At 39.4% G+C, this 15,279-nt stretch overlaps 2 protein-coding genes across 2 annotated transcripts in view; one reads left to right on the top strand and one right to left on the bottom strand.

Moving 5' to 3' along the window:
* The window catches only part of LOC133610986 (double C2-like domain-containing protein alpha), a 55,756-nt gene that overhangs the window by 11,084 nt on the left and 29,393 nt on the right, over positions 1-15,279 (top strand). The window contains exons 4-5 of the mRNA XM_061967800.1: positions 4,435-4,509; positions 9,340-9,449. Coding sequence (XP_061823784.1) covers positions 4,435-4,509; positions 9,340-9,449 — 185 coding nt within the window. The remainder of the gene's footprint in view (positions 1-4,434; positions 4,510-9,339; positions 9,450-15,279) is intronic.
* The window catches only part of adprh (ADP-ribosylarginine hydrolase), a 56,752-nt gene that overhangs the window by 40,909 nt on the left and 564 nt on the right, over positions 1-15,279 (bottom strand). The window lies entirely within an intron of this gene.

Here is a 15,279-nt window from a genome sequence, read left to right as displayed (position 1 = left end):
GGCATGGAGGGGGGTGTACCTGGGACGCTAGGTACACTGTTGAGCCCTCTGGAGACGTCGTGGGCTTCAATCAACGAAACGTCGATGAAGCAGGGTGCCCACCCGAAGACCCCAATGACATACTTACCCTCCCTTTCACCACTCCACACCGACTGTTACCGTCAAGATTGTTCCTACTTACCAAAGGGATTGAAACATCTAGTTCTATTTGCTTTACACATTTTTTTTACTTGGGGAGCTCACGATTCCTGGTCGAGCCAAATGTTTTGATAATCGAACGGTGCCGATCGGATCAAAATTGTGGACTTTGGAGCGCGCCAAAGTTTTTGGGCGGAATAATAATAAATAGCTTATCATTATCAACACTTTTGCGAGCACTATTTTGCATTTTATTTAACATTTGTCCGAGGGAAATGTCATATGAGCGTGACAATACACGAACACAAAAAACACAGGCGCACGTATACACGCACACACAACGGCCCGTTTTTCGCTGCACAACGCTGATTTTAACGTAACTAATATTTTGGGGGGGGTTCTTATCTTTTTTATGGCTGGTAAATACAGGAGACACAGACAGGGTGGATCTACTAAGCTTTATTTTCAGCAAGTCCTACGACCTACGTAAACTACTTAAACATGTACGTAACTGCGCCATAGCGTAAACGTCATTCTCAGTCCTTAAACAATCGCTGATTCTTCGAAATCAAAGTTTGTATATATATGTATATATATATATATATATATATAATTAAATATGACAGCAACATGGAACATTTTACACAAAAAATAAAAGATGTACAATATTATCAGAATCAGATACTGTACATGTGAGTTTGTTAAAGCATTAATTTACAACAAGCTTTAGCTAACAGACTGAACAACAACACATTGACACCCACCATCACTACAATATGAAGTATAAATGATAAAACATTGACTATTAAGAGTTTGTGAACCACTCCAACCTTGTTTACTTCCCTAATGACCTCCTTAAAGTTTTGTAGAATATCAGGCTGCTAAAATGCCAAGTTTCGGATAAAGCGTCTGTAAAAATTGACGAAACCTAAAAATCTTTGTAGCTGCCTCCTGGTGGTAGGAGCGGGCCATTTGACCACAGCCTGAGTCTTGGTTGGATCAGCTCTCAGTTGCCCTTACTCCACAATGAACCCCAAAAAGGCCATAGATTCTGTGTGAAAAGAACACTTCTCGGCCTTAACAAAAAGTATTTTCTCTAGGACCTTCTGGAAAAGAAACCGGACTTGCTGCATATGCCAGTGTGGAAGAAAAAAATCAATGTGTCGTCCAAATAGACAAACACAAACCCTCCAAGCATGTCATGGAGCACGTCATTTATAAGTCCTTGAAAAATGGCAGGAGCGTTCATGAGACCAAAAGGCATAACAAGGTACTCAAAGTGTCCGAAAGGGGTATTGAAGGCTGCTTTCCACTCATCTCTCTCTCGAATCCGAATAAGGTGGTAAGCACTGCGCAGGTCGAGTTTAGTGAAGAATTTAGCTGAATTGAGCAAATTAAATACATAATCCTATAAAAGGTAGAGGATATTTATTTATTGATTTGTTTATTCTTGATGGAGATGTTAAATAAAAAAAATAAAAAACCTGCAGCCACCGGCAAGGAGGGATGAAAGAGCCCTATCTTTGCTAAAAACCTCCGGAAGGTAATGATACAAGGGAGGAACAAGCAAAATATCAATCTCTTCTGCCCGTCGAGAAGCAAAGAACTTTAGGAGATGGTAACAGGGATGGCTAGACGTTTAGCAAAAGCAGAGTCAACAAAACAGTCATCCAATCCAGAGTCTATTAGAGCTGTGATTTCGATTTTTGTCTATTGAACCAAGAAAGCGTACCTGGCAGCTGTAAACGGCTTGTCTGTGTGTCCGTAGGGCACCGAGGCCACGTAGAAGCGTCCCTCTGCGAACTAGGACGAGAAGGTGTAGCGGCTGGGGTAAGGTGACTGTCAGGGCGTATGGGACAGTGGAAGATGGAGTGATTTGCCTGTCCACAGCAGCTACACAGACGCAGCTGGCAGTGACAGTTCCCCTCAGCTTGAGTGAGTCGATTTCCGCCCAGTTGCATGGGTTCATCCACCCCTTGTGTCGACGGATACTCCAAGGGTCGTGGCCTGTCGTGAAGAGGTGGGTTCGCCAGGAGGCTTGACATAGCGCGCCCACACTGCTGTATCCTGTCCTCCTCTCGGGCGTTGAGACACTTGTCGATGAGTACCGCCATGGCAATCAGGTCCTCGAGGTTGTCAGGAACGGCCACAGGAATCATTTGGTCATTGACAGGGTTGGCGAGACCCGCGAAGAAAGCGTCCAGCAATGCTCAGTTGTTCTAGTTGCTATCGGCTGCAAGCGTACGGAACTCGATAGCGTAACGATGCCTCATGTCCAGGACGATTGCGCTGGAGCACTTTCTCCATGGATCTTCAAAAAACGCCTCGTAGGATGAGCAGATGGCCGACCGTTGATTCCACTTGTCTGTAGCCCATGCTGCGTCTACGCCAGACAGGTGAGAGATTAACGAAGGCTACACGGGAGGGCTTCGTGCGAAAAGCAGCTGCTTGGACCTCAAAATGCAGCTTGCACTGAGTCAAGAAGAGGCGCACGTCCCCGGAGTCTGCAGAGAATCTTTCTGGTCAAGAGATGGGGGGATTGGGGTTCAAGGAAACGGCTTACGGCAATGGCTGGATCCACAGGCGAAGTAGCACTGGAGACAGCGGGGAAGGAACTGCTATGCCAGACGGAAAGGAGATTGTTAAATTGGGCCTCGAGTGCGCCCATGCGGGCATCTTGACAAGTCCTTCACACCTGCTACCAGTGCGGCAAACTGGTCCTCTTGTCGACTCAAGCGCTGGGCCTAAGCACGAAGGCCTTTCTTTATGGAATCCATCTCTGCGAGGTTCATTCTTCGAGGCCAGTTCTTTCTGTGACGGCTTTGTATGCAGGACCCCAAGATGCAAATGCGGGAAGCAGGTGTAACAAAAATGTCCTTTAATCAAAACAGGTACTAACCCACGGCTTGTAAGAATAACAAAAGGCGATGGGACACGAAAAGTGTCCCATGGAACATAAAGAAACAAAAAAAACAGGCTGCCAGGTTATGAGGTAGGGCCATGGACTCACGCTGAGAGACGCCGGGCTGAAACGATTTACTAAGAAGGATTGAGAGAGGACGGCACAAAAACATCTTGCTAGCAGGTTTAACAGAGTAGTTCAAGAGAGTCTCGTGCGGAAACAGTCTGGAGGACTGAACTGGCGTCTTCTTAGCAGTACACCTGCAGCTTAGCAGTACACCTGCAGCTGCCCGCAATCAGCCTCAGGTGCGTTCCCTACCTCCGACTCCAGTCCAAGCAATGGCTACTGAGGGAAAAAAAGGCAGGCGCAGGAAGACTGAAAAGCAGTGAGGCAAGAACAAGGAATGTAACAGTGGAGAGTGTTTTACCCATATTGCTTGTTAATGGATTTAAATGGATATAATTTTGAAATGTGTGTGGTGCTTCGAAATTTTTATAATGTCCACATAGTTCCGTTGGCAAGTTGTGTGTTTTGTACCACATGTACTAACTTTCTGTGTTGGTTTTTGATTAATAAAATACTGGGTGGGAAAGGCTGTCTGAATAGTACCCATATGTTGCTTCTATGCACTTTAATACCGATTTAATTCTCATGGTCATAATAACTATCTAAAATGGGGACCGTACTTTGGGGACGGACCTATGGACTAAAGTATTTGTTTTACTGAGTTTAGGCACTCAGAATTAAAAGTAACACAAAAATTGGACGTTCTCTAAAACAAATGAGGATCCAGAGTGGCTCATCTTCGTTATAATGTTTTTATCACAAGTATGTCATTTTAAAACATTACAAGCATTTAATTTGTTTAGCCGAGACCCTGTCACTTTGATGTGAACGTGCACACACCCTCACAGAGCCGCAGGCGCATGCTGTAAAATCACGATACCGTGTGGCTCCATTCAACAGCAGATGAAAGCTTTGCAAATGGATCAGAAAATGTGAAATAAAAGGTGTTCAAAGACGCCAGAGCAAACCGGACATGAATCGAGGCGGAAACATCAGAGTGTAACCGTCACATAATATGGTTTGTCATTGTTCACGAAAAAAGGTAACGATAGAGTGATTATGTGCAAAGGATTTTGAAGTGAGGGAAGCATTGACTTGTCTAAAATGTTTTGTAAGATTAAGGAATAAAAACTAACCCCTGATTCATTACCTAATTGATTTAGATGTATGTCCTTTGTTGCTCAAACAATCCAACTTCCGTCTCTGTTTTAGTTCAATTTGTAAATGAAGCTTTCACCTTTCTGCCAAGACAGTCATTGAATAATTCTTTATGGCTGTCTTTTCAAGTTTCCCCTCACATACTTTGCATCTCTCCGTCTGTGTGCAAGGGACTGAAACCCATGGATTTCAACGGCTTGGCTGATCCCTACGTAAAGCTGCACCTTCTGCCCGGAGCTTGCAAGGTGGGACATCATGCTATCCGAATATAAATCGATGTTTTTCTGCAAAACAAACAGAGCTGCAGTAATAGTGTCTTTCTTTCTCATAGTGTTGTGCAAAAAGATACATTACTTAATGGGGAACAGCACTTTTTTGGGAATTTTGCCTATCGTTCACAATTATGAGAGACAAGAAAACAATTATTTTTTGCATTATACATGTAGAAATAGGCTTGTTCTTGGTAGCTAGCAATGCAGCTAATAGGAGAAATCAATTCTACCTCTAAATCACATTAAAAGGGCATTCAAAAACCGTCAAGAATACTTCATTTACGTTCTGTAACCTGTATAATAACCAAGCTGTAGCGACATTGTTATTGTAAGAGCGAACACGGAGGAACTCTTTTTCTAGCGTAGCAACATATCGGCATGATTCAGTATTAGCTGTAAAAACAAACTATGGAAAGATATAAGCTAGATTCTACATCAGCACGAATTGCGTTTGAGTTTGTACTGCAAAAGACTGTGATAGGACACCAATCTGTACTGACTGAAAAACATGAACAATCATATTACAGTATTTGTTAAGTATTACCCCACTTTTCAGGTTTTCTTTGAACACAGCTTGCCAGACAGCATATGATGTCTGTCATGATACACGCATGACATGCTGCCTGTATCATGATCAATATAAAGTGTGAATCACTTGATGGACAGTTGTCTGTTTGGTCCAGCTGGCTGGGGACGTTTAATCTGGTTTATTTGGGTAAGCACGCCAGTTATGTCAAACACTGTTGTTGCCAGAAGTCGGATGTGTGCTGCTATGAAATTGGAAATCAATGCGCTAAAAAAAAATCTGTCCCAGCAAAGATAAAAATGATCAAAATACAGTAAATATTGTACATATTACATACTGTTATGAACGTGTCTGTTAACACATTCGATATAGACTTGCAGTATGTATATACAACGTTAATGGAGGGTTTTGAAGTTGTAGAAGGCTACAACCGTGACTTCCATCAGCCGCATCTTCCAAGTGTTTTTTATCATCGTTAATATCCCCTGCAAAAAAAGACATGTGTGTTCTTGTCTCTCGTAATGATTGTGAACGATAGGCAAAATACATATTTTTTTTAAAGTGCAGTTTCACTTTAAACTGAATTGAGATTTTAAACTACAATCAGTAAATGGATGTAGTTTGTAATTGTTCAATAATAATTTATTTACTTTGCCGTTGATTCAGTCTCAATTAGCTTGCTGTCATAAGAACATGATGGCCAGCAATGTCAAGCTGACCAACATTGAAAGCGAGCTATTGCACAAATACGATTACGCTACTCTGTTAAATACAACACTTGACCGACATGGAAAGAGGAGTTCAGGGGCACCTGCAGTGAATTGTGCGCAGAACAGTTCTTCCCTGGTGTCCTCCCACAATCACCCATATATGGTCATGCTAATTAACTCATACATTTTGTGATGAGTTTGAGGATCACCTGTTGGATTATCAATGACGGAAAACAGAGAGGGCAACTGCGACTCCAAAAAAGAAAGTGATTTTTTCAGATTGCAGCTTACTATGTTGAGCACTATAACAAGATTATTTTTGGAGGGCTGAGTAATGCAATATCTAATAAAAAATTATTTGAATTTGAATGTTAGTATTTGACAAATCATAGTGTCAGCTGCACCATGACTGAGAACTGTTGCTGAGATGAAGAAAACATGTTCCCGTTTTGGCCTTCTGTTTGCCAAGTCTTTGTCCAAATAATGTATTTATTATTTATATACGTTAATTTTGTCAGGTAACGCAAAGCAGGTTGAGGTGTATGACACCAGTAGTCATCATGAGCAATAGATAAATCTCTTCTGGGCAATTGGCACGCATAGAAGATTATTTCCATATATTATTTGCCCAATAAATCTGTTTTTTGTACAGTTGCGTATCATATTCATTTTTGAGTGGTAAAAATAACATTAAAATAGATCACATAGCAGCTGTGTATATGCAGCAAAGCTGCATGGGATCAAAACATTTGAACTCCGACCATGTTATCAACTCCTAAGTCTACATGCATGGAAAAAAGTTAAATGTAATAATTTCCTAAAGTAATAACACAATTTTATATATCAAAATATTGTGCTGCAGTCCATATGTTTTGGTCTTTAGACTGAAAAAAATACTTTTCACTGTGCTTTATTTAATGGAGACGCCATCCGGCATGGCCGTGTCTGAAAAACTTGGCGTGAGCCCTGCGCATGGTCGAAAGGGTTCGTAGAAATACGTACCGTTTTCCGCATATAATTTTCCAATTAATACATGCACACATGCACAGCAAACTTTATAAATGAGGCCCCAGATCATTCGGAGAAATAATTGCATAAGAAAAATATTTATTGATGGTTCGTATTCAATTGGAACCAATCAAAAATATTAGTCAAATGCTAAAGATAATCTCTTATTACGTCCAAAGCAACAGATTGCCCTTTGTCCATATTTACTATATATACTATAATACATGGCACCAAGTTTGCCATCAACACAGCCTCGTTCATAATACTGACATACAATATGGCAACTTCTTTTTTTTATTTTTTTATTTTAGCCTTTATTTAACCAGGTAAAAATCCCATTGAGGTCAAAGATCTCTTTTCCAAGGGAGACCTGGCCAAGAGGGCAGCAGCAAGGTTAAATTAAAAACAGTAAACAACACATAAAACATCACATTTACAACATTAAAACTTGCTCACATGACACATGTGCATACAGACAAGGTAGACTGCAATCTTTTCACAGAAGCTTTAAACTCATTCAATGTAACAAGGGTTTGAAGTTTAATATTCAATTGTAGGTTATTCCAAGCCATCGGTGCTGAAAACCTAAATGCTTTCTTGCCCAGTTCAGTTCTTACTTTGGGGACGACAAATTGCAGAACATTCATTGAACAAAGATTGTGACTTCCTTGTTTCTTTGTTAAAAGACAAGACAGATAAGATGGAGTGATACCCAGAATGGTTTTGTAGATGAAAACATACCAATGATTGAGGCGTCGAGCACATAAAGATGTCCAGTTAACCATTGAGTATAATACGCAATGGTGAGTAAAAGGAGCGCAGTTGGTGATGAATCTCAGTGCCCCACTTCTGCATTGTGCTTTGGAGCATTTATGATTGAACCCCATGAAATCGACCTGGCAACAAGTAGTCACACAAACATGTATAATCCATCCACCGTTTTTAAGGTATGTTGCCGGTCAAAACCTTCCTTAACTCAATTATTGTCATAAAAGACGCCACTCCTCCCTGCCATGGTACACACCCCGTTTCCATATGAGTTGGGAAATTGTGTTAGATGTAAATATAAACGGAATACAATGATTTGCAAATCATTTTCAACCCATATTCAGTTGAATATGCTACAAAGACAACGTATTTGATGCTCAAACTGATAAACTGGTAAACTTTTTTTTTTTTTGCAAATAATCATTAATTTCAGAATTTGATGCCAGCAACACGTGATAAAGAAGTTGGGAAAGGTGGCAATAAATACTGATAAAGTTGAGGAATGCTCATCAAACACTTATTTGGAACATCCCACAGGTGAACAGGAAAATTGGGAACAGGTGGGTGCCATGATTGGGTATAAAAGTAGATTCCATGAAATTCTCAGTCATTCACAAACAAGGATGGGGCGAGGGTCACCACTTCGTCAACAAATGCGTGAGCAAATCTTTTGAACAGTTTAAGAAAAACCTTTCTCAACCAGCTATTGCAAGGAATTTAGGGATTTCACCATCTACGGTCCGTAAAATCATCAAAGGGTTCAGAGAATCTGGAGAAATCACTGCACGTAAGCAGCTAAGCCTGTGACCTTCGATCCCTCAGGCTGTACTGCATCAACAAGCGACATCAGTGTGTAAAGGATATCACCACATGGGCTCAGGAACACTTCAGAAACCCACTGTCAGTAACTACAGTTGGTCGCTACATCTGACCCACTGTCAGTAACTACAGTTGGTCGCTACATCTGTAAGTGCAAGTTAAAACGCTCCTATGCAAGGCGAAAACCGTTTATCAACAACACCCAGAAACGCCGCCGGCTTCGCTGGGCCTGAGCTCATCTGAGATGGACTGATACAAAGTGGAAAAGTGTTCTGTGGTCTGACGAGTTCACAATTCAAATTGTTTTTGGAAACTGTGGACGTCGTGTCCTCCGGACCAAAGAGGAAAAGAACCATCCGGATTGTTATAGGCGCAAAGTTGAAAAGCCGGCATCTTTGATGGTATGGGGATGTATTAGTGCCCAAGACATGGGTAACTTACACATCTGTGAAGGCGCCATTAATGCTGAAAGGTACATACAGGTTTTGGAGCAACATGTGTTGTTCACAGTCCCCCGGACTGTTGAACAACTTAAGCTGTACATCAAGCAAGAATGGGAAAGAATTCCACCTGAGAAGCTTAAAAAATGTGTCTCCTCAGTTCCCAAACGTTTACTGAGTGTTGTTAAAAGGAAAGGCCATGTAACACAGTGGTGAACATGCCCTTTCCCAACTACTTTGGCACGTGTTGCAGCCATGAAATTCTAAGTTAATTATTATTTACAAAAAAAAAATAAAGTTTATGAGTTTGAACATCAAATATCTTGTCTTTGTAGTGCATTCAATTGAATATGGGTTGAAAAGGATTTGCAAATCATTGTATTCCGTTTATATTTACATCTAACACAATTTCCCAACTCATATGGAAACGGGGTTTGTACTTCATTGGTTATACACAAGCAGAATTTGTCTGAAAAACTGCAAATAATAAACATACTAATCTCAATGCTAAAATGTCTTCTGCTGTATGCAGGCCAACAAACTGAAAACCAAGACTGTGCGCAACACCCTAAACCCTGTTTGGAATGAGACGCTTACATACTGCGGCATCACCGAGGAAGACATGTATCGAAAAACTCTAAGGTAAATATGCTTTATTCTACCTTGCTGGGAAGCCTGGTTAAGCTTTTCTTATCACCTATTTTGATCACTGTCCTCCGCACGCTACTCTTAGACCTTTTAGCTGTCTTTGTTACACTGTGTTCTCTTGCCACTGATCCCTCCATCCTCATTCAATCCATGCTTTTGCACAAAGGGATCAGCAAAGATCTCTTTAAATATCCCCCATCTATCTCCCTATTGAGGCTTTTTCCGACGCGACAGATCGAGGTCAAACTTAAGCACCACAGGGTGTCTTAATTTCCTTGACCAACAACCCGCACCAAAAGGTGAGACAGACACTGCATGTGATTGAAACTTTGGCCATTTAGGAGCAGGGATTTAAACGGGATTGACTGACAATCTCCAAAAGGAAATAACTCACCTGTAGGACTGTGTTAATTCAGCAGAGGAGTTTACAGTGGAAAAACTCCCAATCTCACCAAGTATACATTTCTAAATTCCAGTCAAAATATCCAAACAGACCTAATACAAGTCACAATCCCTTGACTATTATTGTTTCAGTTAGAAATAAGAACTTGTTTTTAGTCAATAGATCATCAAAGGAAAAAAATACAACTTTTGAGCATCGCAAGTTTGTTATAAGACACAAAACTTCACAATACTAGTAAGTATAGCTAATAATAAGTTTTAAATGCTAATTTAAAGATCACTTTTAAGTTTTTAAAAGCTTAAAGGTGCCATATGTAATAATTACATGTCAAGTCATCATTAAATGGCCCTGATGTGTCAAAAGGCATTAATAAATCATGTTCTTTTCGAATACCTTTATAACTGATAACGGTAGTTCATATGCTCATTTCAAAATTAGATTTACAGCCCCGAAATATTGTTATTGTTTTCATTTCGATGCCCCGCCAATTACCGTTTGTTAACGGTATTTTAGTTACTAAGTTTGTAAACATTAACAAAAACAACAAAAAAATATTTTGAGAAAATAAATATATCCACCTAATCACTCTCACATCGATCACATATTGATACTACCCTTCGTATGATCGTATTGACACCACCAACTTTTAGATCAATTCACCCTCCTCTTACGTGTCGTGTATTGACTATGACAATGCTGACACACTAAGAGTTGTTGTTATATTATCCTCTCTCGAGACACCTGGTAATCTATGTGTTAATTAGCTATTTACTTTCTGCTGCCAGATGGTTCCATCTACACTTCTTAAAGGTCACTACACTTATTTCTTGGTGTTGTTTAAAGCGAGCTAAGCTACTTGCATGCCTACTCCTAGCTAGTTCACAGAGTGTAAGCATGTTTATGCTTGTCCTCCAGTGATAATGAAATTTGATAATGATACTTGATATTGTCACTTTAAGATTCTAAGAAACGCAAATGTATTTGCCCTAGTGGAGGTGATTATTATTAGCCTAGGGGAGGGGCTCCTCACTATGTGAAGACACATAATTAGCTGCTAGCCGCTTCTCAGCCCAAGGACTAAAAATAAATACTGTGTGAAACAGGGGGGATTGTCGTTTGTAATCGGCATTAAAAGGAATTATTCTGCAATGGTGATCACATACTTTTTCCACAAAAATCGTCTGATACAGATCGGTGGCCGATAGATTAGCAGATCCCTCGGCGCAATGTAAATAGATTTATTCAGGCGTAACTAAAGTTGTGGCCAATAACTGCATAAGGTTAAATCTAAAACACTTTGAAAATATGAACAGCCTTTAGGAGCTGTTTGTACTAAAAGTTTCCACAGAAATACTGAAAACAAATGATCCAATTTACAGTTTCTCCGCTACTGCTTTATTCAAGCGTGACAAAGGAGCAGAACTAAATTTTTCTAAGGCGCAATCTTGTTTTCCTTTTTTTTACGTTACTTCCCCAACTACATGTTTTATCTCTTCTGCAGCAGGCAGCAAAGTCTGAAAATTGTTAGGGATATCATTCAGAAGTGTGTCGTATTAATTATACTGTACTGCCATTTTCAAGCATGAAAAAATATACAGTTTCACTGTTATTTTACAAATCGTGTTAAATTATTCTGCACACTACACAGCTGCTGACTATGGAAGCTAAATACTGTTTAAATGTTAAATAAGAATGATAGGCAAGACTTTTAATTTTAGTACGCGAACTCCTGAAGAAGTGGTTTAAAATAAGCACCACATGACTAATACGCATGACTACAACTTTATACATTTCCATTTTCTATATAGCTTTTTCAAAAACACAATAATCCTCTACAGTTCCTGCACATCATTCATCATCCAATTTTTTGGTTTCATTACCCTTTCAAAAGGTTTTCAAATTATCTGTAAGATGAGATACTTAAGTTGAAATTACTCCAAAGGTTTGTCACCTGTGGCCTCGGGCAACATCTGCCTCATTTCTACCCCATTTCTGCAATACCACCTTGTATTACCATCACTGGAAAATGCATTCTGTTAACATTAATCCACATTTTTCAGACAAATAACCATATGCGAGACAGCAGCATCTTCTCCTCCTCAAACTTGCTTGTCTTGCATTCATAATTACATTCATGAAATGTGGAACTCCATTTCTGCTTTTCCCAATACAATACAATTCCCCTACACTGCGATACAATGTAAATTAATTCTTGCCTGTCTCAGCCACATTCCCCCTCTCTCCGATGTGTGTTTTGATTCTCGATATAGCGCTTTCCTCCATGGGCCCGCTCCCGCCCACATATGGCTTGTGCAGGTGGCAGGAGTAAAACTTTGATTGAAACCATAAATATGGATTGACACTGCCCTGCATAATGCACTATTGCTATCCCTATAGCATGGAAAGTGGTGCTTGTAAAATATAAGAAGTAGAGATATTCCAAGTGGTGGGATATACATTATATATTGGGTATATTAGCGTTGGCGTTTATAGTTTGTAACAGACTATTTTCCAGCAACGTACGCCAAGTAAAAAGGCAAGCGAACCAAAAACACAATCCACAAACATGGTGGATATGCTACACTAAAACTAAAATATTTTCTGAATTTGGGTTTAAAAATGATTAAGAACATTCTAAATTCATTTTTGAAATATTTCACTATGTGTAGTAAATCTTTCACTTTTTGAACTTAACTATTGAAATCCAAAGATATTCTAATTTAATGAAACACACCAATACTGTCTACTTTTATTTTATAATTTTTTTTAAACGTTTTCTTTGCTGATTGGCTGGGTACAATAGCTGTGTTATACTTCAATGTAAGGTATGTGGTGATATTCTTTGATAATCATCAGCTTCTACTTCTTATTTACCGTACTGTAATTTCTGGTCATAAGCCCCTACTACTTTCCCCAAGCTTTGATCCCCAAGCTTTGAATCCTGCATTTATACAATGCTGTGGCTACTTTATGGATTTTCTGGGTTCACAAGCTTCACATACCGCCATACTTGCCAACCCTCCCGGATTTTCCGGGAGACTCCCGAAATTCAGCGCCTCTCCCGAAAACCTCCTGGGACAAATTTTCCCCCAAAAATCTCCCGAAATTCAGGCGGAGCTGGAGGCCACGCCCCCTCCAGCTCCATGCGCACCTGAGTCCGCTTTCCCACAATATAAACAGCGTGCCTGCCCAATGACGTTATAACTGTAGAATGATCGAGGGCGAGTTCTTGGTTTCTTATGTGGGTTTATTGTTAGGCAGTTTCATTAACGTCCTCCCAGTCACGTTTTCGTCTACCGTAAAGCAGTTCGTCTGCCGTAAACAGCAATGTTGTGACACTCTTAAACAGGACAATACTGCCATCTACTGTACATGCATATGTGACAATAACATCTAGGGCTTTTAGAGAGTGCAGTGCACAACTGCGCACACAACAAGGAGACGAAGCAGAAGAACGAGGAAGATACAGCCGTGGTGACGCCGACGACGAGTAAGATGAAGAAATACGCTTGTAAGTTCCAAGCCGCAGCTGCGATTGGACCTGGATAGCCCCCGGGAAGAAGTAGTGGACTACCAAGTGCTTGGCAGTGAATATCTTCCTCAGGAAGCAAAGATTGACCGGTTTTGGGCCATGCTAGGGAGAGATGGAAGATTCCAGACTCTAGTGCATTTGATGAAAGCACTTTTGTGCGTGCCACACAGCAATGCATCATCAGAGAGGGTGTTCAGCATGGTTAGAAAAATAGTGACAGAGAATAGAACAAGAATGGACAATTCAACCCTTAATTCAACAATGAGTAGATGAGTGTTATGTGCGTTTCTTTTATTTATATCCATCCATCCATCCATTTTCTACCGCTTATCCCTATATATATATATATATAATAAAATAAATATATACAGTATATATATATATATTTATATATATATATATATATATATATTGCTAGAATTCACAGAAAGTCAAGTATTTCTTATATATATATATATATATATATATATATATATATATATATATATGAAATACTATTTATATATATATATATATATATATATATATATATATATATATATATATATATATATATGAAATACTTGACCATACATGTACGAGCCATAGTATTACCCCAGGGGGTGTCAAACTCATTTTAGCTCAGGGGCCGCATGGAGGAAAATCTGTGCACATACTATTAAAATCATGGCATTAAAAGTAAAAAATAAAGACAACTTCAGATTGTTTTCTTTGTCTTACTTTGGCCAAAAATACAACAAACACATTCTGAAAATATTTTAATACAAATATAGAAAAAAAATACCGGCAGCAGTAAAGTTTAGATCCATGAAGGAAAGAAGAAAGTGAATGAATGTTTATAACTGAATACATTTACATATGCATAAAAACGTATTTTCTTTTGTATTCTTTTTTTTTAATGAATTAAGTAACGTTTATGACAACCTTTTTCCAAAACACAATATAGAATGTGAGATATAACAGGATAATGCATACATTTATCATTTATTTCAAAACGGCTACAAAAAAGTGGGACCCCAAAAATTTACCGTGGGACCCCATTTTTATGACTTGATGGGGGTCCCTGGGACCCCATTTTGAAAACTTCTAGCGCCAACACTGATGGAGTATTGGTGCGTGCAAAACAGCAGCAGGAAGCTGTGGCCTGCGTGCACTTTTGTGGAGGCTGTGACCCATTATTCAAATTTTCATTGTTCCTTATGGAGAAATGTGCTTCACTATACAAACTTTTCTGTTTACGAACACTGTTCAAGAACCAATGAAGTTTGTAAACCAAAGGTCCACTGCGCATTTTCATGTCTATTCTCTGAATCAGAGACGTCCAAAGTGAAAAACAAGTAAGAATGCAAGAAACAAAAGAGCCAAAAGACATAATGCAGTGAGAGAAAGCCTAAATATTGATACTAAGGGGGTGTTCCGATGTGATATTGATATCGATTCGATACAAGCAAAATAACAAGTATCGGAGTAGCGCGAGCTAGACTTTCATAATTAGTGTCCTTAATTATTTCTTATATATATATATATATATATATATATATGTATATGTATATATATATATATATATATATATATATATATATATATATGAAATACTTGACTTGGTGAATTCTAGCTGTAAATATACTCCTCCCCTCTTAACCACGCCCCCAACCACGCTCCCGCCCCAACCACGCCCCTTAACCCCCACCTTCCGAAATCGGAGGTCTCAAGGTTGGCATGTATGCATACCGCCAATAAATTCATACTTGTCCCATCAGACCAATGTAATTGCAGAACGGGTCATGGTGGACCAATGAAATTGTTTACATTAAATCAAACAGTTGGCCGTTAAGCGCGTTACGGACTTATCAAACTAGTCATGGAGAAGAAACGACAAAATGCACAAA

This window comes from Nerophis lumbriciformis, linkage group LG11 (assembly GCF_033978685.3).
Source record: "Nerophis lumbriciformis linkage group LG11, RoL_Nlum_v2.1, whole genome shotgun sequence".
Taxonomy (NCBI): Eukaryota; Metazoa; Chordata; class Actinopteri; order Syngnathiformes; family Syngnathidae; genus Nerophis; species Nerophis lumbriciformis.
Note: the sequence above shows the minus strand (reverse complement) of the source record. Positions and strands in the feature narration are given on the sequence as shown.